The following is a 25788-nucleotide window of genomic DNA, read 5'->3' as shown; positions in this document are numbered from 1 at the left end:
GGGCTCTTAGGCCTGGATACCCTTGAATGATTTCATAGGAATTTCATTCTGAGACTTGCAAGAAAAGAAATAATCCAGCTGTTGCTATGTAGATAATTTTATGGTCCAGATGATTTACTACAGAAAGTCAATTCATCAGCTGTGTATTATCTATTAGACTGAGGGAAGGGGTTGAAGTCTCCTAAGTATGATTATCAGTGAGTTTTAAAAATTCAGTCATTTTCTTGTTACATCTGACTCTTTGTTAGCCCATTTAAAGTTTTCTTGGCAAAAATAATGGGAGTGATTTGCCATTTCCTTCTCCAGTTCATTTGACAGATGAGGAAACTGAGGCAAACAGGGTCACACAAGTAGTAATTGTCTGAGGACAGATTTGAACTCGGGATGTCTTGCTGACTCTAGGACTGGCACTCTATTTGCTGAGCCACCTAACTGTCCAGTTTTTAAAATAAGAGATGTAAACTAAGGAATAAGATATAACTGTATTCCTAAAGTCTTATTTTAAAAATCACAACAATTTTTTTTAATCTCACCCAAATAGATTTTTATGGTAGACAACAAATTAACCTCTAACAGACTTTTAAATATGGCTGGAGGGGCAGCTAGGTGGCGCAGGGGATAGAGCACTGGCCCTGGATTCAGGAGGACCTGAGTTCAAATCCGTCCTCAGACATTTAACACTTAGTAGCTGTGTGACACTGGGCAAGTCACTTAACCCCAATTGCCTCACACACACACACACACACACACACACACACACACACACACAAGATGGCTGGAGATTGCTCTAGCTAAGATGTCCGAGAAGGGCTCCAAGTAATATGGAACAAAACTCTTAGGGGCTTTCAGTCCCTTCCTGCATGGGTTGATATCATCAACTGGACTCCTTTAGAGAGCTGAGATATGCCTGTGAGTCAGTGTATTTTTACATGTGGATTGATATGGATATTTAAAATTTTAATATCTAACTCGTGGCTTTCTTTTTTCTTTAAATTTTAGACTAAATGATGGCAATGAGTACCTCTTCCAAGCCAAAGATGATGTAAGTTCCTGTGATTTATTAACTCAAAAGAAGCATTTGCAAGAAAAGAGTTGGTTGTGGGCCATTCTGAAATGACTAGTCACAATCCAGATAAGAGACTAGAAACAGATTTCCTTTGACTTTATTCTTCTTCATAGCCAATATTAAATTGTTTTAGTTCCCTGTTCCTCTAGGAGAAACCAAAGGAAATGGAGCCTGCCTTCAGCGGAGAGCTAGCAAGAACCAATTGACAAGAAAATATGAGGGAGACTTCCTTCCTTTCCTTCCTCCTTTCATAGAAATGACTTTGCAAATGCTTGTACTCCGCCCCCCCCCCTTTTTTTTTTTTTTTTGAGGAAGGAGACAGGGAGCAGAATGCAGAAGTTTTCCACCAAGGGCCCAAACATTAAAGATTTTCTTTCTAGCCTTCACTGACCAGTGTCATCCTTCTGGTCCCTTTACCCAGAATTCAGCTTAAATGAAGTTCAAGCTGTGTCTGGGTCACCATGAATAGGACTAAAGTTAAAGTTCCTACCACCCTTCTGCCCCACCTCTCCCCTTAGGGGAAAGAGGATTCTAAAGTCCATGATGCAGAATCCATTTTTTTAAAGTATAAGATGCGACCTTGTCCCATGCCATTGACTAAGTCCCTTATTCTGACACATTTCTTGTCACCTTCTCTTTGTCCAGGAGGAAATGAATTCCTGGATTCAGGCCATCACTTCCGCCATCTCCTCTGACAAAGGTGAAATATCCGCAAGCACCCAGAGCACTCCAGCATCCAGCCGCGCCCAGACCTTGCCAGCCAGTGTTACAATCACCAGCGAATCTAGTCCTGGCAAGCGTGAAAAAGACAAAGAGAAAGACAAAGAGAAACGGTTCAGCCTTTTTGGAAAAAAGAAATGAACTCCCATCTCTATATCCTGTACTTCTCTTACCTTTTCAGTGAAATTCCAGCATGCAAGCTCAGAACCAATACATTACTCTCTGTGCCTAATGTTCCTCAATGTGATTGATTTTTTTTTTTTTATTTATAGAGAATTTCTGAAAAAAAACAAAACAAAATTCTTTTCAGGTTATAAAAGTCATGAGGTGCATTGGGCAGCTTTCTTTTATGAGAGGAAAGACCATGATTTTTTTTTAAATGAAGTTAATATAGATTAGATCTTAATATTTAAACTGTTCCTCAATTTTGTGAGGCTGTCTTGGAAATAAACCCCCCCTCTAGTGCTATTGGTATGCAAGGCAGCGGTGCTTTCAAAACAGAATTTACAGTGCACACCAGAGACAGACATACCGATTTTTCCAACATATTCACTTCCATTTACTTAATGGTGGTTGTCTTGAGTCTTGACTATTAGAAACTCCCCTACGATGGCTCTCACCTTTATGAAACGGATAGTGTGTATTATTATATCAACTGTAACAAGAGTACAACTCTACATTAACTTTGCAGACCAAACCACCTGTACCCTGGCATCACTTACTAACACCCACATGTGGCTTTTCTGCATCCAATGCGACAGTTAAGAATGTCGGTGTACAAGAAGGAATAGCAAACTGATAACTGTTTTAAATAATATGTAATTTCGAGGTTTTTTTTTTTTGCTGAAATACATTATATTGTATGTTTGAGATAATTCTAGTACAAAGTATAATAAAACTAGATGTATAATAAACCCTTTAAATCATTGATAAGTGTAAAAGTGAAACTGAAGCATTTACTGGACAAAGTCATGTTACTGAACTGGTTACTTGCTTGTGAGCTGCGGCACTGTGTTAGAATTTTGCTACATTCCCTTGCTATTTGATACATAGTGTGCATTTCTCTGTCACTGTAACTATTGTTATGACAAAATTTCATCTTACTGCACAATCAAAATGACATTTAATAGGAATGAACTTTCAGAGACTGGGCCTGCCTCAGGCCAAAGTGGTCTTGGGCCTAGCACTCAGCTGTTTGACCTGTACCTCTCAACTTTTACCCTATCTGTTAAATATATGCTATGTCATTAAATGCTTTTAAAACTAACTCAGTGGGTAGTTTTTTGTTTGGGGGAGGGTGGGGCGGGGTTGTGCTTTTCTTCTGTCACTGAATCAAATAGGATGTTCCAAGGCCAGAGAGACCAATGAAGACTATTACAGTGAGGCAAGATTTGTGCTTTTGGAAGTGTTGGGGATTTTGGGGGGGGTTGGGGTGAGGTATGATGTTCCTGCTTTGAAAATGTCCTCATGAAAGCAGAGAAAAATGAAGGTGGTATAGCTTTGTAACAAAATGTCCAAAGATTTGGCACTTCATTTACCAAAGCTGAACTGCAAGGTGAATTCTGCAAATATTAGAAAAGTTTGATCTGCTTTGCCTGCAGAAATATCCAGAGTGTATTGATAAATTGTTTTTCTCTGATGGTGAGGGCTGTATCTTTCAGTGAATATAAGAATGATTTGCAGTACTGTGAAGACTTTGAATAAACTGTTCATGAAGATAACCTAGTGTATGACAAGTCATCAATACTGAGATGCCAAACTGACAGACTGGTGTACTATGCCTTCTTAGCCCCATAAGCCATTCTGCTGTTTTTTCCCCTACTGTCCCCAATAGTCCGGTTTTGTGGTTACTTCTATAGTTGCCTACATACAGGAAGTACCCCATACTCATGCTGCCCCCTATTTCAATGTTTTCAAAGGGCTGTACTTTGGCGGGGGGGGGGGGGGGGGGGGGAATTATGGGGCAATGTGCCCAGGGTCACACAGCTTAGTAAGTGTCAAGTGTCTGAGGTCAGATTTGAACTCAGGTCCTCCTGAATCCAGGGCTGGTGCTTTATCCTCTGCACCACCTAGCTGCCCCCAGGGTTGTACTTTCAAAACTGAATACTTCCACCAGTACCAGTTGTTTCCCCTTAGTACATGAGTTGCTATGGCTAAAAGAAACCACCTGGTAGCTAAGCCATGAGATTTAGTTCTTGAATAGAACATATAGTTTATCACTGGGCCCTGTATGCAAAGCCTTTCCAGCTTGGTTCCTTGCCGGAATTTACCCATATACATTCAAAACCCCAGATTTACCTCCATACCATTCATTGGAGGGGAAAACCTTTAAGTAGAAGTCTGGCCCATTATTAGAAGTGAATGTTAAAAGGGTCATTTCAGAAGAACTACTAAAAATACTCAGTGAAAGAAAAGTGTGTCGAATGTGGAATGTGATTTGTAAATATAGTCAACTCACCCTATCTGGTGAAAGGAAGGGAAATCCACAAATCATCACCCTGGGCCTGAAAAAGAACTTAAAATTCCAGTTCAACTACTTCACTATACAGACTAGGAAACTGAGATCCAGGGAAATTAAGTGATCTGTCCTATGGTTAGTCAATACAGCTGAGATCGGAACCTTGTAAGATGGTGGACTCCAGTGCTTTCCTCTATACCTCACTTACTGCTTGACCAAAGAGCCCTTTTGATTCCTGGTTTCTGCATCCTTTTCCCAACAAGGTTATTGATGGATTGAAAAGGGTCCCTTTCTCTCATAAGTGGTGATACTGAGACCAGAAAGGTCCTGCACACAGGCTGGGGGAGGGGGGCAGAACCGGGATGGGAAGAAACAACTCCACTAGTTCAGTAGTTCTTCCCTGGGTAATCAAGAATTGGCAAACTTGTTTTAAAAATACATGATGATCTTCCATGTAAAAAGCCCTACAGACTCATGGCATTTGTTTTTATGCCTTAACACCACTCAATGTTTAGAGGATCATGCAAACATTTGGTTTTAACAGGTAATGCACTTTTGTCCCATTGTTACCATTTTAAAAAATCCTCCCCAGGGATAGAAGTATTATATTGGCCTGGCACAGTCCTGTTATGTACATATCTGAACAAAAGAGAAAGACAGGTATGCCATCAGAACAATAAATAGGATGTCATCTCCTTTATTTAAAAATTATGCCATTGCTTACGAGGTTCACATTTGTTATTCATTTGGGGGAGGGTGGTGTTTACATGTGACATTTGTGTGGCCTTTCTTCATGGGTCCCCATAGGCCTTGCATGATTTCCTCTAGAATTTTTGAAATTCCTCTTCCTTAACATTCTCTGGCCTTTTTATTGCTCCTCCTTTGGAAACGACACTTCCAGAGACATGCTCTTTCGCTGTTTAGAGAAATGTATTTTAATAATTCCCCTAGGAAGAAACAAATATGAACCACAAAGGCTTCTCCACCCATGTTAAAGAAGTCAGACAGTTTTAGAAAATTAGGATATGTTAGCTTGTATAATAAAATGAATTCCAGTGGCTCAGCTGGGAAAGGAGTTTGCATCCTGTTTGGAAACCTATGGAGTTTCTGGTAAGAACCACCTTTTCTCTGTAGGTCTTATGGAGAAGATATTTGTGTGGCTGCTCTTCTACCCCTAGGTAATTTGGTATTAAACTACAGTCTCTGAGTCTAGTAGAGATTCGTAAATTAGGGATCAACAACAACAAACAACTGACAGAATAATTTGGTTCCTTTTTAATCCTGTTATTTAATTTTATACTATGTGAAAATTTTATACATTGTGAAAATAGGCTTTCTCAGATGGTCAAAGGGATCTGGGACCTGAAAATGGTTAAGAACTCCTGATCTAGATCTATGAGGAATCTCAGTGGCCACCTAGTCCAAACCCCTCATTTTGTGTTGGGGGGGGCAATGAGGGTTAAGTGACTTGCCCAGGGTCACACAGCTAGTTAAGTGACAAGTGTTTGAGGCTGGATTTGAACTCAGATCCTCCTGAATCCAGGGCCAGTGCTTTATCCACTGTGCCACCTAGCTGCCCCACCCCTCATTTTTATAGATGAAAAAGCAAGGTAAAGTGATTTGGTTGAGATTGCTTTGTAGGAAGATTAAGCCACTTTTCCTTGTGCCTTTCCTGCTTCCCATGCCTTTGTTTTAGTGTTAGAAAAGGGGATAAAGGTAAGGTCTCAGCTTTAGGCATGATAGTGAAGGGTGGGATTATGAGGGAATAGGATAAATCCCTTTGAGAGAACTTAGTGTTAGGACACTAGTCCTTTATAACTTTGATGTTTCCTCCTAATAATTGCCTTGAATTCATTTCTTTGTAGATGAGATCTGAGAAGCTTCCATGAAAAGGTTTGGAGGAACCTACAGCTTATCTCCTTAACCAGTCACGTTAAAACCTTGGTGTAGGTAAGGTGCAACTCATCACAGATTCATTTCACTCCAAACCATTGAATGGCATCTATCAGCAAATACTATCCCATCAGGTGAAACTGGCCAGGATAGACTTTTATTTTTTTTATTTTTAATTTTTTTTTTTTTGCACAGGGCAATGAGGGTTAAGTGACTTGCTCAGGGGCACACAGCTAGTAAGTGTCAAGTGTCTGAGGCCGGATTTGAACTCAGGTCCTCCTGAATCCAGGACCGATGGTCTATCCACTGCGCCACCTAGCTGCCCCCTAGACTTCTAATCCAAAGAGAAAACCCTGCTTCTCTTTCCAGATGGAGAAAGAAGAACCTTATCACTCTTCCTTAGGGTGTTTGTTCATCACTGTTTCCTAGCTTTGGTGTGTTCATTTTGTGGAAGACAGGTTTTTAGAAGACAAGAGTATTTACAAATTTCCTTAATTTCTCAGTTGCCCTTATCATGCGCCCCCCCCCACACACACATTCTGTGGATCAAGAAATAATCTGAGGGGTCCAGCCACAGACACTTGCAATTTACTAGCTGTGTGACCCTGGGCAAGTCACTTAACCCCAATTGCCTCACCAAAAAAAAAAATAATAATAATCTGAGAGAAAAAAGCATGGAGAGAGGTTGGGAGGAAGGGAGAACACTGAAATGTCCTTTAAAGGGAAGAGGAAATTCTCTCTTCTAAAAAGTCAAGAAACTTTCTCCATAAAGTAATACATCCTTTATTCCATAGCTTTGGCTGGACTGGGGAGCCAAGGAATCTGCTAGAGCTAGAGTGCTGTCACCCCTTAGCTCAAAGTTTGCCTATTCAATGGTCTGGTAGTTTAATTCAATACACATTGATTAAGCACCTGTTGTTTGCAAAACACAGTAACTAGGTCCTAGGAAGAATACAAAATTTAATTAAAACATTCTTGTCCTCACGGAGCTTATAATCTTGTATTCTTTCTGCTACCATGAGTTGTTTGCAGATATGCCCTTAATTTTCTGGGGAAAATGATGCTGGCTTCTTTTACTTTTCATTCATCCATTTCAAAGTGATAACTATTCTCAGTTAACTTGACCTTGAAAACAAGTAGCTGAGATACAGTTCATCTTCCCAGACTGATTTGGTCCTCTTAATGGAGTCTGATATATTAACCTATAAAACATGTCATATCTTTGTAGGTGTTTAGAAACAAATCCAACATTGTTCTCCAAAATGTGTTCTAGTACAGATCTGACAAAATGAATCCTATTTTGGGAACTTTTATAAATGTATAGGTTGGCTCCTTGTTTGTATTGATTGGTTATGTTGTTTTTCATTCTTTTCAGTCATGAACTGTGGAAACTGAGGCAAACAGGTTTAAGTGACTTGCCCAGGGTCACATAGCTAGTGTCGGAGGCCAGATTTGAATTCAGGAAGATGAGTCTTCCTGACTCCGAGATCAGCTCTTTTTCCACTATGTCCCCTAGCTGCCCCTTTAATTGGTTATAGATAAATGTTGTTTTATCAAATAGATTAATCCAATATGCATATGTGCACACATGTCTAAAAAAGACAGCATGATGTAATGGATAGACACCAATGCCTTGGTCTTAGAGTCAAGAACACCTGGATACAAGTCCTGCCTATGAGATCTCTCAGCAGGTTTCACACACACACACACACACACACACACACACACATATATGCACTATACATGTGGCACCTTGTTGTCCTGATTAATGAGAGCTCACCAAATCCAGGCCAGTCCCCTCCAACCATGATTCCTATCATGCTGCTTTACTTGTACCTCCCCATACCCTTACCCTTACCCTAGCCCCTCCACTAATACTTCTGGTTCTAGGAAGCTGAAAACAAACCAACACTACTTGTTTCTGGAAAGGGCATATCAGTTGATGTGTCTAAGGCTTCATTCACTGTCCCTATGAGGGAAGAGATTTGGGGGAGAGAGAGACAGAGAGAGGGGGAAAAAATTAGTAGAGTCAAAAGCTGAGGTCTCTCATTTGTACTGTTGAATCATGGGGTATTTTGGGGATATTTGTGTATGATTGTATAAGACTAGGACCACATGACTAACAAATGAAGCTTGTTCATGAGGCTTCCTAGAAGGGATTTGTGGTGTTCAAGACCTTATTCTTTTCCCCCTCTTTCAAGAGAAAGAAAGGAGGTATTGTTTGGAGAGAGAGACTTGGTACTCTTTTTATTTGGAAGGAAGGTTTCTGTTCTTTTTGAAAATTTTTAAAAAATATTTTATTCTCTTCCCCGCCTCCACAATTACATGTAAAAATAATTTTCAACATTAAAAAAAATTTGAGATCCTAACCCAACCTCCCTACCCCAAGACAGTAAATGATCTGATATATATAGTCTACACATGTGCAATCATGTAAAACATATTTATATATTATTCATTTTGTGGAAGAAAAGTCGAACCAAAAAAAATAAATAAATACAATGAAAAATAGTATACTTTGGTCTGCATTCAGACTCCATCAGTTTTCTCTGGAGGCATATAGCATTTTTTTATCATGAGTGAAAAGAACAGTTTAAACCCCACAGTGGAGAACAGTATACAAGATTAGTCATACATACACACACAAACACACTCATAGAGGAAATAGCCAGCCTTTCTCTTTCTGTTTCACAGTGAGTTTCTCTGTGGGAATAGGCCTGTTATAAGAGAATGAAGAAGAAATGATGATTGCATCTCAGTCCTGTTCCTCCAAATTATAAGAAGTGAGCTACAGAAGAGAGTCCATCTCAAATATAGATATCATTTCCTGAAAGTGAGCAATGTCTTCCACTTCCATTATATTTGGGGAATAACCAAGAGGAATATACCTTCCATACAAGTCAAAATTGCAGCTGAGAACAAGTGTTTTGAATGGGTTTGTTCTATTGGCTCTCAGGCTCCAAGAGATCTCAGAGGAGCCTGGTATTTGAAAATGACTTGATTTCATGACTCATCACCACCCATTGTCCTTAGTGTACCCTTCCTAGGTTTCATCTATTTTCAGTTGTGTTTTACAGCTCAGGCTCATGTGAAAGGTAATTATTTCTCCTAAGGGCTTGGCTGCTAACATTGTTTGTGGGGTGTGTGTGTGTGTGTGTGTGTGTGTGTGTGTGCATGTGCGTGCACATATGGCATGGTCTTATGAAAACACTGAATTTGGAATTAAGACCTTGGTTCAAGTCTTGGTTCCTTTTTTTTTTTTTTTTTTTTTGGCAAGGCAACGGGGGTTAAGTGACTTGCCCAGGGTCACACAACTAGTAAGTGTCAAGTGTCTGAGGCCGGATTTGAACTCAGGTCCTCCTGAATCCAGGGCCAGTGCTTTATCCACTGTGCCACCTAGCTGCCCCTCAAGTCTTGGTTCTAAAGATTAATTGTATAACAAGCCAAGTTGCTTAATTTCTCTGATCATCCATTTTTTTTTCTGTTTTTATTTTAATAAAAATTGTAATTTAAAGTTTTGAGTTCCAAATTCTATCTTTACTTCCCTTCACTCCCCCATCCCTGAGGTGGTAAGCAATCAGATATAGCTTATACATGTGCAGTTATGTAAAACATTACCACATTAGTCATTTTGTATAAGAAAACTCTAATGAAAGAAAGTGAAAAGCAGCATGCTTCAGTCTGTGTTCCATGAATATCAGTTCTTTCTTTGAAGGTGGATAGTATGTTTCATCAATAGTCCTTTGGAATTGTCTTGGATCTTTGTATTGCCTGAGAGTAGTTAAGTCTTCACAATTCTTCATCAAATAGTATTGCTGTCACTGTGCACAACATTCTCCTGATTCTTCTCACTTCACTATATATCAGTTCATATAAGTCTTTCCAGGCCTTTCTGAAATCATCCTAATTGTCATTTCTTATAGTACAATAATATTCTATCACAATTATATACCATGGCTTGTTTAGTCATTCCCCATTTGATGGGCATTCCTTTGATTTCCATTTCTTAGCCACCACAAAAAGAACTGCTATAAATATTTTTGTACAAATAGGTCCTTTTTCTCTTTTTGGGGGATGTCTTTGGGATATAAACCTAGCAGTGGTATTGCTGGATCAAAGGGTTTTATAGCGCCTTTATAGCCTTTGGGCATAGTTCCAACTCCTCTATAAAATATACTTGTACTACCAAATTCATAGGGTAGATGTAAGGAAAGTGCTTTGGAAATCATAGAGTGTTAAATAATAACAGTAGCTCACACTTATAGAAGTGTAATTATTTGGCAGTTTAGGGGGAGAATCGTTTATTATGAGTGGTCAGTTGTAGGAGACAAGGATACTCAGTCTGTGTTTGCATACCACCAAAATAGCTGCAGGACCTACATATAATTTATGTGGATACCAACAGGAGGCATTGGTTACTGTAAAAAAAAAAACTTGTAAAGTAACTTAAAAAACAAAAATATTCAGAAATCTATATCAAATTAATATTTAAGGTTAGAGACCAAAATGGCTTGGGTTTGTTTTTGCAACCGACAACTGGTAAACTTTGTGATATGATTTAGAGGATTGCCCAGAAGAGACCACTTTCATGGAAAGAATTCTCAAAGCTCAGGTGCTGCAGCTCAGTGTTATCTCCCCACATAAGGGATAGCTCTAAGTAGCTAAAGAAGGATTTACAAAGATTTAGTCTAGCTAAGGTATCAGTGGGAAGCTAGGTAGAGTACTGGACCTAGAGTTAGGCAGACTCCTCTTCCTGAGTTTAAATCTGGTCTCAGACCAGATTTAAACCAGAGTCCTAGCTGTGTAACCCTGGGTAAGTCACTTCACTCTTTTTGCCTCAATTTCCTCATCTGTAAAATTAACTGGAGAAGGAAATGGCAGACCACTCTAGCATCACAATCCCTGAAACAACTGAACAGCAACAACACAAGCATCAAAAGGATATTTCAGTTAAAATTATTGAGAAAATGTCAACTGGCTCTTCTGATGAAGACTCAACAGGATATTTGTGTCAACACAGATTCAAAATCTTTCTGGTCCTTAGCTTTGGAGATGCTGTTTTATCAATTCCTCCAAGTGTTCACAAACTTTGGAGAACTGATTCATGTTAATCAAGTACACAGGAGGCTAATTTCTAAACCCAAGTGTTCATTTATTCAATTATAATGTGGGAATATATATTTTTTAAAATTTATTTTTTTTTTATTTTAGTGAGGCAATTGGGGTTAAGTGATTTGCCCAGGGTCACACAGCTAGTAAGTGTTAAGTGTCTGAGGTCGGATTTGAACTCAGGTACTCCTGACTCCAGGGCCGGTGCTCTATCCACTGCGCCACCTAGCTGCCCCCGCCACCTAGCTGCCCCTATTTTTCAAGGGGGTGTCCACTATGGACAGCAGTATCTTCTTCTTGGTACCAAGGTTCATGTAAATTAGAATTAATGGCTTTGTGAACATGGACTTATAGCAAGGGGAGTTGTATGGTTTTAAAGGCTGCTTTATCCTGACCATGGCATTATAGCATGAATAATTGTCCCTATTCTACTATCAGTTGCACATCTTTCTAGTGAATCTTCCTGTCCTCATATAGTTACAGGGAGTGAAAAAAAACACTTGTAGGTGGCACAGTGGACAAAAGGCCAGTCCTGAAGTCACAAGACTCATTTTCTTCAGTTCAAAGATGGCCTCAGATACTTACTAACTGTGTAACCCTGGGCAAGTCACTTAACCCTCTTTGTCTCAGTTTCCTCATCTGTAAAATAAGCTGGAGAAAGAAATGGCAAACCACTCCAGTATCTTTGCCAAAAAAAAACCAGATGGGGTCACGAAGAGTCAGAAAGATTGAAAATGAATCAACAGCAACAATAACAATTCTTACACTCTGATACTCCTCCCTTTCCTTTCCTTTCCTTTCCTTTCCTTTCCTTTCCTTTCCTTTCCTTTCCTTTCCTTTCCTTTCCTTTCCTTTCCTTTCCTTTCCTTTCCTTTCCTTTCTCCATGAAGACCATCACGCTTCTCTTTGCATCTTATAACTTCCAAAATTATTTCTTTCACATTTACTTTACACTTAAATTGATGGGATTTGGCAGTAACCTCACTCCTTTATTAAGATTTTAGGTTGGGGCAGCTAGGTGGCACAGTGGATGGAGCACTGGCCCTGGAGTCAGGAGGACCTGAGTTCAAATCTGATCTCAGACACTTGACACTTACTAGCTGTGTGACCCTGGGCAAGTCACTTAACCCCAATTGCCTCACTAAAAAAAAAAAACAAAACACAAAAACCAAAAAAAAAAAAAAAGATTTTAGGTGACACCTTAGTCTCATCTGTCATACATTTATCTACAAGCCACCTCTTGCTATAGTCAGTGTGGTATAAGAAGGACACCTGTAGATTTCAAATTCATGTTCTCCTATTTCCTATGGGATGTGTGATCTTGGACAAAATTTTAGTATTCTTATCCCCAAAACAGAGATGAGTCCTCATACCACTTACCTCAAGCCTTATTTGTGATAACTACGTAAAATAGTGTTTTTGTAGAAAATAATACATTTCAATCATATACTGCTATATAGATGTAAGTTATTAATTTTTTGCTGTTGTTGTTTTTGCAGGGCAATGAGGGTTAAGTGACTTGCCCAGGGTCACACAGCTAGTAAATGTCAAGTGTCTCAGGCTGGATTTGAACTTAGGTCCTCCTGAATCCAGGGCCAGTGCCCCCTATCCACTGCTCCACCTAGCTGCCCCCAGTTGTTAATTTTTTTTAATGCTACTTAATTTCAGTCTTAGAAGATGGTATTGTTTGAGAGAATCCCTGTTCAGAGACCATATTCTCCTATTTACAAACTATAATTGGAGTTACAAAAATCTCAATAGACAAAGTAGTATTTGGACCCTATATTTTTCTTTATCCTTTGACTCCCTATCAATCCCATTTTAAAACATCCCTTCCAGAGGCAACCAGGTGGTGCGATGGATAGAGCACTGCCTCTGGGATCAGGAGGACCTGAATTCAAATCTGGCCTCAAGACACTTACTAGCTGTGGGACCCTAAGCAAGTCACTTAAGCCCAATTGCCTCCAAAAATATCCCTTTCTTCAGTACCTATTTCCCAATTTGTTCAATGACCTTAATTTAGCATCTCAATTTTATTTCTTTGGACTGCTTGGACATAGACTCTCACAGGGAGAAAGGGGATTTTCACAGCTGCTTTTTCCATTCTTCTGTCATCATTGGACTGAGTAGCTTTCTTATAGCCATGTGGGCCCATTCTCTTCTGTGCACTTTTTAAAATGCTTCATTGGTTTTCTTGTCATTCTTTTTTTCCTCTGTTGCATTATCCTTACCCCCTTCTTCCCATTAAAAAAACATCCACCCTTGTAGTCAGTTAATTTAATCAAGCAAAACAAAGCAATACATCGGCCAGTTCTTCATAAGATTTTACAAATTAGTTTAATTCTAAATGGATATTTCCTCTACTTGTCATCTCTTTCTTCTTGGCAAGTCAGTCAAATATATGTTGACTAAAGAACTCAGTCTGATTTTGTCAGAAACAAAATTCTGATTTTTGGGGGGGCAATGAGAGTTAAGTGACTTGCCCAAGGTCACACAGCTAGTAAGTCTTAAGTGTCTGAGGCCAAATTTGAACTCAGGTCCTCCTGACTCCAGGGCCGGTGCTCTATCCACTGTGCCACCTAGCTGCCCCCTGATTTTGTTTTAACAAGCTGATGTTCTGACTATACACACACAGTCAACTAATTCAGGGACAACTCCCACATCAGCAATAAGGTTTTTTCCTTTCTAGTAAAACATACAACATTTCCCTTTTTTGTGTTGTTATTTGGTGCTCATCATGTGTAGTACCAATATATTCTTTTCCTTCTAGCACTCCCTCTGTTCTACAACCCCAACTTACACTGCTACTCAAAGATTTCAATTTTGGGGACAGCTAGGTGGCACAGTGGATAGAGCACCGGCCCTGGATTTAGGAGGACTTGAGTTCAAATCCGAACTCAGACTCTTAACAATTACTAGCTGTGTGACCCTGGGCAAATCACTTCACCCCAATTGCCTCACCAAAAAAAAAAAAAAAGATTTCAATTTTTTTTTGTTATCCCTAACTTAATGAACACTGACAAAGGTGAGCATTTTTATATACAGAAAGGAACAAAAAGGGAAAATTGTATATGAAACTGACTCTCCATTATGTCCTTTTGAAAGCATATTATTCATTCCTCATATTAGGGCAGTTACTTCCTCAGGATTGAGAAGTAACCCTGTGGGTCTGCACCATCAACATGCTAGTTCAAGAACTTCTACCAGTGTGCTTCCCATTAGCAATTAACCAGGAGACATAATTAGGTCCTACCAAAAGAATTTATTTGGAAGACATAGCAAAAATAATAGCTATAAAACATTTCCCCCCAGAAACCTGGGGCATACCCACACATACACATAAGGTCTGGGAAAGAGTGGGCATGAGCTTAGAAAAACATTTTCAGTAAGGCATATACATAGGGAACACATATGCCAAGGCAACTCACAATTATAGAACTATGTAAGCTGGAATTCCTATATCTCCTCATGTAGTCTTCTTTGTAGCCCAACTCCCAATCTGTTCTCTGAGCTTTTAGCCAGCTATCTCTGCTGCCAGGTATCACATTTCTAGAAGATGCTTCCTCCTGGAGTTATTACCTTTTGGTGTCTGTGTCTCTCTAAACCACAAACACCAATCTCATAGGATTGTCTATTTGTTTGTTTGTCTTTAACAAATCAGGATGAGAGCTTAGAATTAATTAATGAATTGCAGAGATTTTTCATTTTTAGTAAATTATGGGAACATTTCAGAACATACTGCTTGATTATTTTTGATGTGAGAGTTCTGAGATTGGATTGTTTAAAATTTTTATTACTTGATCTGTTACTCTGGGTATTTTAATTTTTTGTAGATATTCCATCTATTTCACTTAAATTATCACCTTCAATGGCATATAATTGGGTAAAGTGGTTTCTGATGATTTCCTTTATTTTGTCTTCATTTTTTGTGATTTCTCCCTTTTCATTTTTGATACTGGCAATTTGCTTTTCTTCATTCTTCTTAAAAATCAGACTGGTTGGGGGAAGATAGGTGGTGCAGTGGATAAAGCACTGGCCCTAGATTCAGGAGGACCCGAGTTCAAATCTGACCTCAGACACTTGACTTTTCAACAATCATTTTCATAAGATTTAGAATTCCAAATTTTTGTCCCTCCCTCTCTCCCTCCCTTTCCTCCCCCCTCCACATGATTGCAACCAGGTTATATATGTACCATCCACAAGTGTTCTTTTTATCAGTTCTTTCTATAGGGGTGCATAGTAAGCTTCCTCATTAGTTCCTTGGGATTGTCTTGGATCATTGTACTGCTGAGAGTAGTTAAGTCATTCACAATTGCTCATTGAACAATACTGCTGTCACTACAGACAATGTCCTCCCAGCTCTGTGCACTTCACTACACATAGATGTTCATTAGTCTTTCCAGGTTTTTTGGGGATCATCCTGTTTGTCATTTCCTGTAGCACAAGACCATTCCACTACAATCATATAGCACAGTTTTTTCCATCATTCCTCAGCTGATGGACATGCCCTTGATTCTCAATTCTTAGCCTCCACCAAGAGTTGCTATAAATATTTTTTGTACAATTTTCCCCCCTTTTCTCTTTTTCATGATTACTATTGTTAACTGTTTCCCTTCCATCCTATTCCCTTCCCCATGATATTTATTCTATTATCCATCTTCTTTCATCCTATCACTCTTCAAAAGGGATTTGCTTCTGTCTGTCCCCTCCCCCACTCTGCCCTTCCTTCTTTTGCCCCTCTCTCTTTATCTCCTTCCCCTCCTATTTTCCTGCAGGGTTAGAGAGATTACTTCACCTAATTGAATGTGTATATTATTCCCTCCTTGAACCAATTCTAATGAGATTGAGGTCTTTGAGCCAATTCTGATGAGTGTTAGGCTCATTTACTGCCTAGATTAAACAGATTACTGTACTCAGTTGGGTGTGTCTGTTAGTCCCTCCTTGAGGCAGCTCTGATGAGTTTAAGGTCTTTGAGCCTTTTCTGATGAGTATAAAATTCATTTACTGCCCTGCTCCTCTCCCATCTCTTCCCCAACTCCATAAGCCTTTTCCTGTTACTTTCATGTAGGATTTCACTTCTGCCCTTCCCCCTCCCCCAGTGAATTCCCTTCACCCCTCAATTTAACCTTAAAGATGTTGTCACATAGCTAAGTGACACAGTGGACAAAGCATCACCCCTGGACCCAGGGGGATCCTTGCCAAAACCCAGTCTCAGACACAAGACAGTCAAGTTGCCCACTCTACAACCCCAGGTATGTCCCCCAGCTCCAATTTTGTATGGATCTCTAGGGTCTTGTATTTGAAAGTCAAATTTGCCATTCAGTTCAGGTCTTTTCATCACAAATATCTGAAAGTCTTCTTTTTCATTAAAGTCCCATTTTTTTCTGCTGAAAGATAATGCTGAGTTTTGCTGGGTAGGTAATTCTTGGTTGTAATCCCATTTCCTTTGCCCTTTGGAATATCACATTTGGAATATTCACATTCCAGAGGGCATGGTCCTCTGGTCCTTTTAATGTAGAAGCTGCTTGATCTTGTGCTATCCTGACTGGGGCTCCACAGTACTTGAATTCTTTCTTTTTGGCAGCTTGCAATATTTTCTCCTTGACCTGAGAGCTCTGGAATTTGGCTATAATATTCCTAGGAGTTTTCCTTTTGGCATCTCTTTCTGGAGGTGATTGGTGGATTCTTTCAATATCTATTTTAGCTGCTTCTTCTAGAATTTCAGGGCAATTTTCCCTGAGAATATCTTGGAAGATGGTGTCTAAGCTCTTTCCTTGATCATGGTTTTCAGGTAGACCAATAATTTTCAAATGATCTCTCCTGGACCTATTTTCTAGGTCAGCAGTTTTTCCCAGAAGATATTTCACATTGCCCTCTATTTTTTTATTCATTTGGATTTGCTTCATTGTGTCTTGGTTTCTCATAAAGTCACTGGCTTCCATTTGTTCAATCCTAATTCTTAGGCAATTATTTTCATCAGAGAGCTTTTGTACCTCCTTTTCCATTTGGCCAATTTGACTTTTCAAGCTGTCGACCTTTTTCTCATGTCTTTCCTTCATCTCCCTCATTTCTCTTTCCATTTTTTCCTCTACCTCTCTACCTTTATCTTCAAAGTCCTTTTTGAGGACCTCTATGGCCTGAGACCAATTCATATTTTTCTTGGAAGCTTTAGATATAGGGGCCCTGATGTTGACATCTTCCTCTGAGGGTGCCCCTTGGTCTTCCTTGTTACTGAAGAAACTTTCTATGGTCTTCACCTTTCTCTGTTGGCTCATCTTGCCTTTCTTTTACTTGACTTTTAGCTCCTTAACGTGGGGCACTATTTCCAGGCTGCAGTATCCCATGCTTAAGAAGTCCCAGGTGGTATGATTTAAGGAGAATCAGGTTCTTCACTCACCTGGCCTGTTCTCTGGTCCTTAGATGACCCCCAGACCAACTTGCTAATCAACCAGCTTTGTGTGTTGTGGTTGTTAGCTCTGATGAGCCTGTGCCCCTCCCCCACTTGGGCCACTGCTACTTGAGTCTACCTCCTGGTTCTCAGCAGGGGTGTAAAATCCAAGTTCTGCCTTAGCACCAGCATAGACCCCTGTAGTCTCCCCCCTGCCCAGGGCTCAGCCCACTCACCAGATTGTGAGCTTAGTTCCAGACAACACTGGTGCTTCAACTGATTCAGAGACTCTGGGGGTCTGCGTTTCTGGTGAGGCCTTCCTGGGACTGGATCTGTGTCATGGTGACTGTGGGGTTGGGCTCTACTCTTGTATCAGCACAGCAGCTCCCTCCTTCTGACCTTCCAAGCCATTCTTGGTTAGAAAATGATTTCAGCACATTCTTCTGTGTTTTGCTGCTCCAGGCATTTTCCAATGGCATTATTTGGCTGTTTTTTGGAGTGATCATGTCATGAATTTGGGAGCTCACTGCCTTTCCTCTGCCATCTTGGCTCCACCCTTACCTTTCCTCTTAATCCCCATTTTCCTTCTCCCTGTTCCCACCTGATTCCCTTTTGAATTTAATGTATTTCTGTACTGAACTCTATTTCTATGTGGGTGTATTCAACCCCCTTTGTCTAGTTCATATGAAAATAATAGTTATATGGAGCCCGAATATTCCACCTTTCTCCCTATTTATATCATCTCCTCAGACATCCTGAGAATCTCCTCCCTTCTATTTTCCTTATTGTAGTCCTTCCCCTCCCCCTTTTCTTTATTCTCTTGAAATAATCAAAATACAATAAAACTGCTCACAGACCTTCTGACTCACACACACCCTCCTGAAGCCAGACTTCCGAGATGACACTTGTTTTTTCTCATCATATTAGAATATAAATTCTTCAAGATATAGTCCCTTCCAATTGCTCAAATTCATTATTTGTGTTCCTCTTTACTGCTGTTTTTACATTTTAAAGTACCTGCTGAGGTCTGATATCTTTCATTAGGAACACTTGAAAGTCCTCTTTTATTTAGGGTCCCTTTTTTTTTTCCTCGAGTAAGATTACTGGGTAACTTAGTCTTCAAATCAAATCGAGAAGCATTTTTTTTTAAGTGAGGCAATTGGAGTTAAGTGACTTGCCCAGGGTCACACAGCTAGTAAGTGTTAAGTGTCTGAGGCTGGATTTGAACTCAGGTACTACCGACTCCAAGGCCAGTGCTCTATCCACTGCGCCACCTAGCTGCCCCAGGTCACTTTTTTTGATAGAAGAAACTTTAAATTTTCCGATTCATTATTTTGATCTTTCAATTTTTGAGGCTTTTTACTACTCTACCTACAACAATCCCATGGACAAGGGTGAGGATATGTGTTGCAAGAAATACCACTCAAGTGAAAAACTAGCCAAACCCCATTTGCAGCCTACATGATTCACTACTTTATTAATTCTCTCACAGCAGGGATTCTTTTCAAGGTGATGGAGTTACTGTGAGCAGATCAATTCAGCTTCCTCAAAATTATTCCAGCAGAGATGAAAAAAGTAGTGATCGAGAAATATAAGAAGAAACTATAGTAAGTGCTCTGTGCTGATCCATATCTACACAAAGAGACAGCCAAAAGCCTACAGGCACTAGGGAAAGGAACCAGACACAAATGTCTGGCCCCAGAGTTTTCCTCATGGAAGCCTTCCAGTTCAGGACCAGGGGCAAGCCAGGGACGTCTAGATCTGAAGGTATGTACCTGGGGAAGTGGAACAAGGAGGAGGAAGCCAGGAACAGGTCTAAAATAAAGAAGCCTGCAGCTTGTAACTGACCCAAATCCTGCTATGCATATAACACATCTATCCAGTTGAAAATTTACCCTTCCATCAAGGTCCAATCAAGAAGCCATTTTCCCTGCATTAACCTGATAGACCAGTCACTTGATGCTTAGGTTGGAATTACAGGATGCTGAGAACTATTTAAATGACAGACAAGGCTAGAGATGGTTATTGAAAGATAGAGAATATCAAGTGAAAATCAATTTCCCCACCATTTATTCCTGCCAGCCTTGGAGTGGCATTCCCCTTTGTTCAAAGCCTCAACTTTCTAAATTCTGGGGTATGCCGCAGACCCCAGTTATAGAAAATATTCATGGTGGGGCAGCTAGGTGGCACAGTGGAAAAAACATTGGCCCTGGATTCAGGAGGTCCTGAGTTCAAATTTGCCCTCAGACACTTGACACTTACTAGCTTTGTGACCCTGGGCAAGTCACTTAACCCTCATTATCCCACAAAAACAAAAACAAAAAAACAAAAAGAAAAAACAAGAAAATATGCATGGTGACAAGCAGTTCATTGCATCCATGCTGAGCCAGCCCATATCCCTCATTAGGGGAAAAGGTTTTTATATATCAGGAGGAAGGAGTAGAAAAACACTGGCATTGCCCTCATGATAGCTCCTGGGCCAATGGCATCTATAGGAAAGTCAGGGACCAAGGAAGAAGATTGTGACATGTCTTCATAAGGGCTGCAGGACCCTAAGAGACCAATTACCTAGAAACAGAAAATTAAGAGATCAAAGCCTATGACATGAGAGATGTCTAATTTCTGATAGCTAAAGGAAATGAAGGTTAATAGCACAGGCCTAGCACAGTGGTATTCATGGAGTTAGGACTAAGTGCAGTCTTCCATAGTTCAATTGCTGGCGGTCCGTACTTTTGTTTTGACTTCATGATGAATTCTAGGAGGAAGGGAGAATAAACAAAGTTGTGGTTTTTGTTGATGGAGCCATTGCTGCTACAATTATGCCTTTGGTAACTAATCTTGGCAATGTCAAAATGGGTTCTTTGGGCGGGAAATAAGAGAATTATTTAGGGTCAAGGGGCTTGGGATAGGGTAGGAAGAAAAATAAATTATGTATAATTTTAAAATGTTGCTCTATTGGCGTTATTGTTTAAAGGACACTTCTCCACTTTCTACTCCTAATTCTTGCTGCCATAGACTAAAAGAGTAAGGATATCTTAAAAGTATTCCTCTGTTTTAATATCTCTTTTTCTTTTTTTAAAATTATTTTCCAGTTACATATTACATATAAGGATAATTTTCAACATTTATTTTCACTGAATTTTTAGTTCCAAATTCCCCCCCTCTCCCTCCTCCCCAAGATGGAAAGCAGTCTGATATAGGTTGTATATGTACAATCACATTAAACATATTTCTACATTAGTCAGCTTGTGAAAGAAGAATCAGAGCACAAAGGAAAAACCTCAAACAAGAAGGGGGAAAAAAACCAGTCCAAAAGTAGAAACAGTATGGTTCAATCTGCATTCAGAATTCACAGTTCTTTTTTTTTTTTTTTGGATGCTAATATCTCTTTTTTTCTAGATAATTTTGGATTTCTGCAAATTTTTCATCTTGTATACATAGTTAGTTGGCTTTACAAAATATTGCTATAGACAATGGTGTGTTTATAATTGTTTAACAAACAGCTCTCTGGGGGGAAATGTACACAGGACACATTTTTTCAGCTTAATCTGTATTGTTAACATTTTCTCCATCACTTTCTAAAATCTAGACAATCACCAAAACAATAAATCAAGCCATGATTTGTAATGTTTGTCTATTTCTAAGGTATAAATCCTTGCAATGAAAATTTAACAAATATCTCTTGAGAGCCAGTTCAAGCTGGTTCTAGCACATTCTTGGTTATCATGACAGGTAAAACTAAATATGTGTGGTCACTTTACCTGTTCCCAGTGTGGGGGAGGCTAGCAAGGATTTACTTATAAATCAGAAGCTTCAGCAACAGTTTAGGCATTAAGCATTTATTAAAGTATATTAGAGGTTAGCAAAGAGAGACCAAGTATCTCTGAGAGAATAGAAAAACTTAGCTAAGATCTGTGCGGGAGAGAGAAAAAGCTGCCTCCACCTAGCAAATTATGCTACCAAGAGAGAGATCCTGAGTCTTCTCAAGAGGAAGCCCCCTGCAGGACAGGAAGAGGGGTGGTCCCCACACACAGCTCCAAGCTAATAGGCTTGTCACATTCAAGTCCATTGATTGACATGACTTGAAGACGATCCATGAATTGTGAGGTAACTTCGGGAGGCTGGTTTGACCTTAGAAAAATCAACCCATGCTCTTTCAGCGGGAGGGGCAGGGGTGCCCTGGTAATAATATTCTCACATTATGTTGTACTTGCTCATTTTTTTTTTTTTTTAGTGAGGCAATTGGGATTAAGTGACTTGCCCAGGGTCACACAGCTAGTAAGTGTTAAGTGTCTGAGGCCGGATTTGAACTCAGGTACTCCTGACTCCAGGGCCGGTGCTTTATCCACTGCACCACCTAGCTGCCCCCGTACTTGCTCATTTTTAAGATGAAAAAATGAAAGTTTAGAAAGATTCAATGATTTGCCCAAGGTTACATTGGTAACAAAGCCAGGAATGGCCCCAAGGTTCCCTGTCTCCAAATCCAACATTCCTTCCACTGGCCATGCCTCCATGATCCAGCTAAAACACCTGACCAGTAGCTACTAGCCTTTGCTTGAAGATCTTGAATGAGGAGAACCTAAGGCAACCCATTAAATGCTCAGTTAGATTTAACTATAAGGAAATTTTTCCTTAAATTCCTTCCTTCCTTCCTTCCTTCCTTCCTTCCTTCCTTCCTTCCTTCCTTCCTTCCTTCCTTCCTTCCTTCCTTCCTTCCTTCCTTCCTTCCTTCCTTCCTTCCTTCCTTCCTTCCTTCCTTCCTTCCTTCCCTCCTTCCCTCCTTCCCTCCTTCCCTCCCTCCTTCATTTTTGCAATTCATCCCATTGCTCCTAGTTCTGCCCTCTGGGGCCAAACATAAATATAATCCCTTTTCCATGTGATAGTCGTTCAAGAATGCTTCATAGAATTATAGGATTTTGGAATCAGAAGAGATGTCAATGATCATCCAGTTCAACCCATACCTAATCAATAGTCCCCCTCTACAACAAACCCAACAAATGGTTATTTAGCCTTTGCTTAATGACTTCCAATGAGGGGGAACTCATAACCTCTTAAGGCATCTGGTGCCATATTTCAATCTCTAATTATTAGGAAGGTTTTCCTTATGTAAAACCTATACTTGCCTCTGCAACATCTGTCTTTGTTCCTAGTCCATCTCTCTGAGACAAAGAGCCAGTATAATACTATACTTCTTCTTTAGGATAGCCCTTCAATTATATGATAACATCTATCATCCCCTGCATCTCAAATCAAGACTTCTGTTCTCTATTTTGAACACCCCCAGTCCCTCAGATGACATGAATTTACAATCCTTCCCATCATGGTTGCCCTGTCCCTGACACTCTCCTACTTTATCAATGTCCTCCCTAAAATATAGTGCTCAGAAATGAACAGTGTTATGGAAGTCATTTTTTCCCAGAGTAGAATACGGTGGGACTCCCACTTTCTTATTCCTGCAAGCTATGCTTTTCATAACCGAGTCTAGCATTTCATTAGCTACCAAACCTTGTTGACTCATATTCAACTTGGAATTCACTAATTCTCTTCCACCCTGATCTTTTTCAGATGAACTGCTTTTTGGCCATTCCTCCCCAATCTTATACTTGTGAAGTTGACTTTTGAACTCAAGTGTGAGACTTGGAGGCTATCCCTATTTTATCTGATCATGTTTTGTCAAATATTCTAACCTGTCAAGATCTTTTGATAGCCAGACTCCATCACCTATTGTTAGTCATGCCTCCCAATTTTGTCACCTAAATATTTGATAATTGTGCCTTTTATGCATTTATGACCAATAATACAACTTTGGTTGTAGCTAAAGCTATATGTGTTTCTACACATTCATATTTGGCATAACTGAGAATATAAATGTGTATGCATGTTCATATTTCATGTATCTGAAACATTGCTTTTCAGCTGAAGTATGTTCTTATAATTTGTGGAATTACAAGTATGTTCTTATTATTTGTGTTGTTCCCACCCCCACATCTGATTACAAAGATAGCATTCTATCATTTCTCTATTCTCATCCCTTCCCCTTTCTCAAGCCAGAAGAGACTTGAATCCATGAATTTCAGCCCAACATTAGAATTCAGGTTGAATCAGGCATTTCCTCTTCAATAGCCTATTAAATTTGTCTTTTGTTTTTTTTTTTTGTTTTTTGTTTTTGTTTTTGCAGGGCAATGGGGATTAAGTGACTTGCCCAGGGTCACACAGCTAGTAAGTGTCAACTGTCTGAAGCTGGGTTTGAACTCTTTCTGAATCCAGAGCCAGTGCTTTATCCACTGTGCCGCCTAGCTGCCCCTATAGGCTATTAAATTTGACAGTGTTTTGACTTCCTGATTAGACTCACATCTCTCTTCAGCTTTGGTCCATGGGCACATAGTTAATTAAAGCATAGTCACTCCCTGACCTTGGTTCTTTTCATTGAACTTGCACTTCAGATGCTATTGAACCAAATCCAGGTGATGTCACTTGATGTGTTATTCAACATCTTCAGTTACTTTTACTGTCCCTTAAAGACCATTTGTGTGTCACACCCCTCAGCAGTAATAGCATGGAATGGGCTCCAAGAAGAGTCAGGAATAAATTATTTGACTTGGAGGTGTTTTTGCTTTCTTTTAGCAGAAAAGTTTCCAGGGTCAAATATTTCCTTTGGTCTGGAACACAGAAAGAGCTCAGAAAGCACAATTTATTATTCATTGTAAACCCTTCTTTATCATAGCCTCTTACTGAATGACTGTGGGTGTTATTCCATCTAGGTATGTATGACTCATGATTTGATTTTTCTTTGTCCCTGATGAAAGCAGTGGAACAATTTGAAAATGCATGCGACCCGATGCTCAGACAGTTTGCTTATTTGTAAAAGGAAATGCTTGGACTCGATGACCTCTAAGGTCCCTTCCAACTCAGGGATCCTGGGATCCATGCTAAATTATTGTTTTGTACTTCCTACTCAAAGAGAACCATGACATCAGGAAGTGATGTTGTGACTTGCAGTGAATTGGATTTAAGTGAGGGAGGGCTCTGCAAAGTCAGCAGCCTCACTCTCTCCTCCAGAGCCATCTGGGTCTAGTGGCAAGATATACATCAGGACAACTGGAGACGGCCCCAGATGTTTGAAGCAATCAGGGTTAAGTGACTTGCCCAGGGTCACACAGCTAGTAAGTGTCTGAGGTCACATTTGAACTCAGGTCCTCCCAATTTCAGGACCATGCTAAATTTCAGAAATTGGAAATCGTGCATAGAATATGCTTTCACAGATCTCTATACCTTACAAGGTATATATACCCTGTACCTTTAGTTCAGAAGTATTAGGTGAGGGGGGCGGCTAGGTGGCGCAGTGGATAAAGCACTGGCCCTGGATTCAGGAGTACCTGAGTTCAAATCCAGCCTCAGACACTTGACACTTACCAGCTGTGTGACCCTGGGCAAGTCACTTAACCCCCATTGCCCCGCAAAAAAAAAAAAAAAAGAAAAAGAAAAAAAAAAGAAGTATTAGGTGAGGTGAGATAAAAATCCATCTATTTTAAGCTGGTATCATGGACAAGAAGCCTCAGTTTGGCTATAGGCCCTGGTACCTGTCCCTTCTAGTACTTGGAGATAGCAGAGTCATCAATTCTACTGCCAATGCAATAGACTCTGCCTATAGAAGAGGAGTCTAAGTTGAACCTGGGTCACTGATCCATTTTTTCAAAAATGACCTTCAAGGGGCAGCTAGATGGCGCAGTGAACAGAGCACTGGCCTTGGATTCAGGAGGATCTGAGTTCAAATCTGACCTCAGACACTTAACACTAACTAGCTGTGTGACCCTGGGCAAGTCACATAACTCCAATTGCCTCATAAAAAAAAAGAAAAGAAAAGAAAGAAAGAAAAATGACCTTCACCCATTACTTTGATTCTGATCCAGAACCACTCTTGCCATTTCCCTATACCTGTGACCTTGTCAGGGCTAATCTTTTTGGGTTTGTGATTATTCTCATATTATTTATATGACAGTAGAGTTATCAAACTTGGGCTAGCTGGAACTGCCCAAACCAAATTAAAATGTAATTGAGAAATGTTTAACACAATTAAAAAAATATAGTACAACATAGATAATATTTTTTGTTTTCTAAGTCAATATGTGGCTCACAGGGATCAATTTCTATTTG

General features: G+C 39.8%; 1 protein-coding gene across 1 annotated transcript in view; it reads left to right on the top strand.

Moving 5' to 3' along the window:
• SPTBN1 (spectrin beta, non-erythrocytic 1) overlaps nt 1-3053 on the top strand; it is a 269957-nt gene extending 266904 nt beyond the window's left edge. Inside the window, 2 exon segments of the mRNA XM_043984887.1 lie at nt 1000-1042; nt 1712-3053. Coding sequence (XP_043840822.1) covers nt 1000-1042; nt 1712-1927 — 259 coding nt within the window. The 3' untranslated portion in view covers nt 1928-3053.
• Nucleotides 3054-25788: the final 22735 nt, after the last annotated feature.

Source organism: Dromiciops gliroides, chromosome 2, assembly GCF_019393635.1.
Source record: "Dromiciops gliroides isolate mDroGli1 chromosome 2, mDroGli1.pri, whole genome shotgun sequence".
Classification (NCBI taxonomy): Eukaryota; Metazoa; Chordata; class Mammalia; order Microbiotheria; family Microbiotheriidae; genus Dromiciops; species Dromiciops gliroides.
This window is presented reverse-complemented; position numbering and strand designations above follow the sequence as displayed.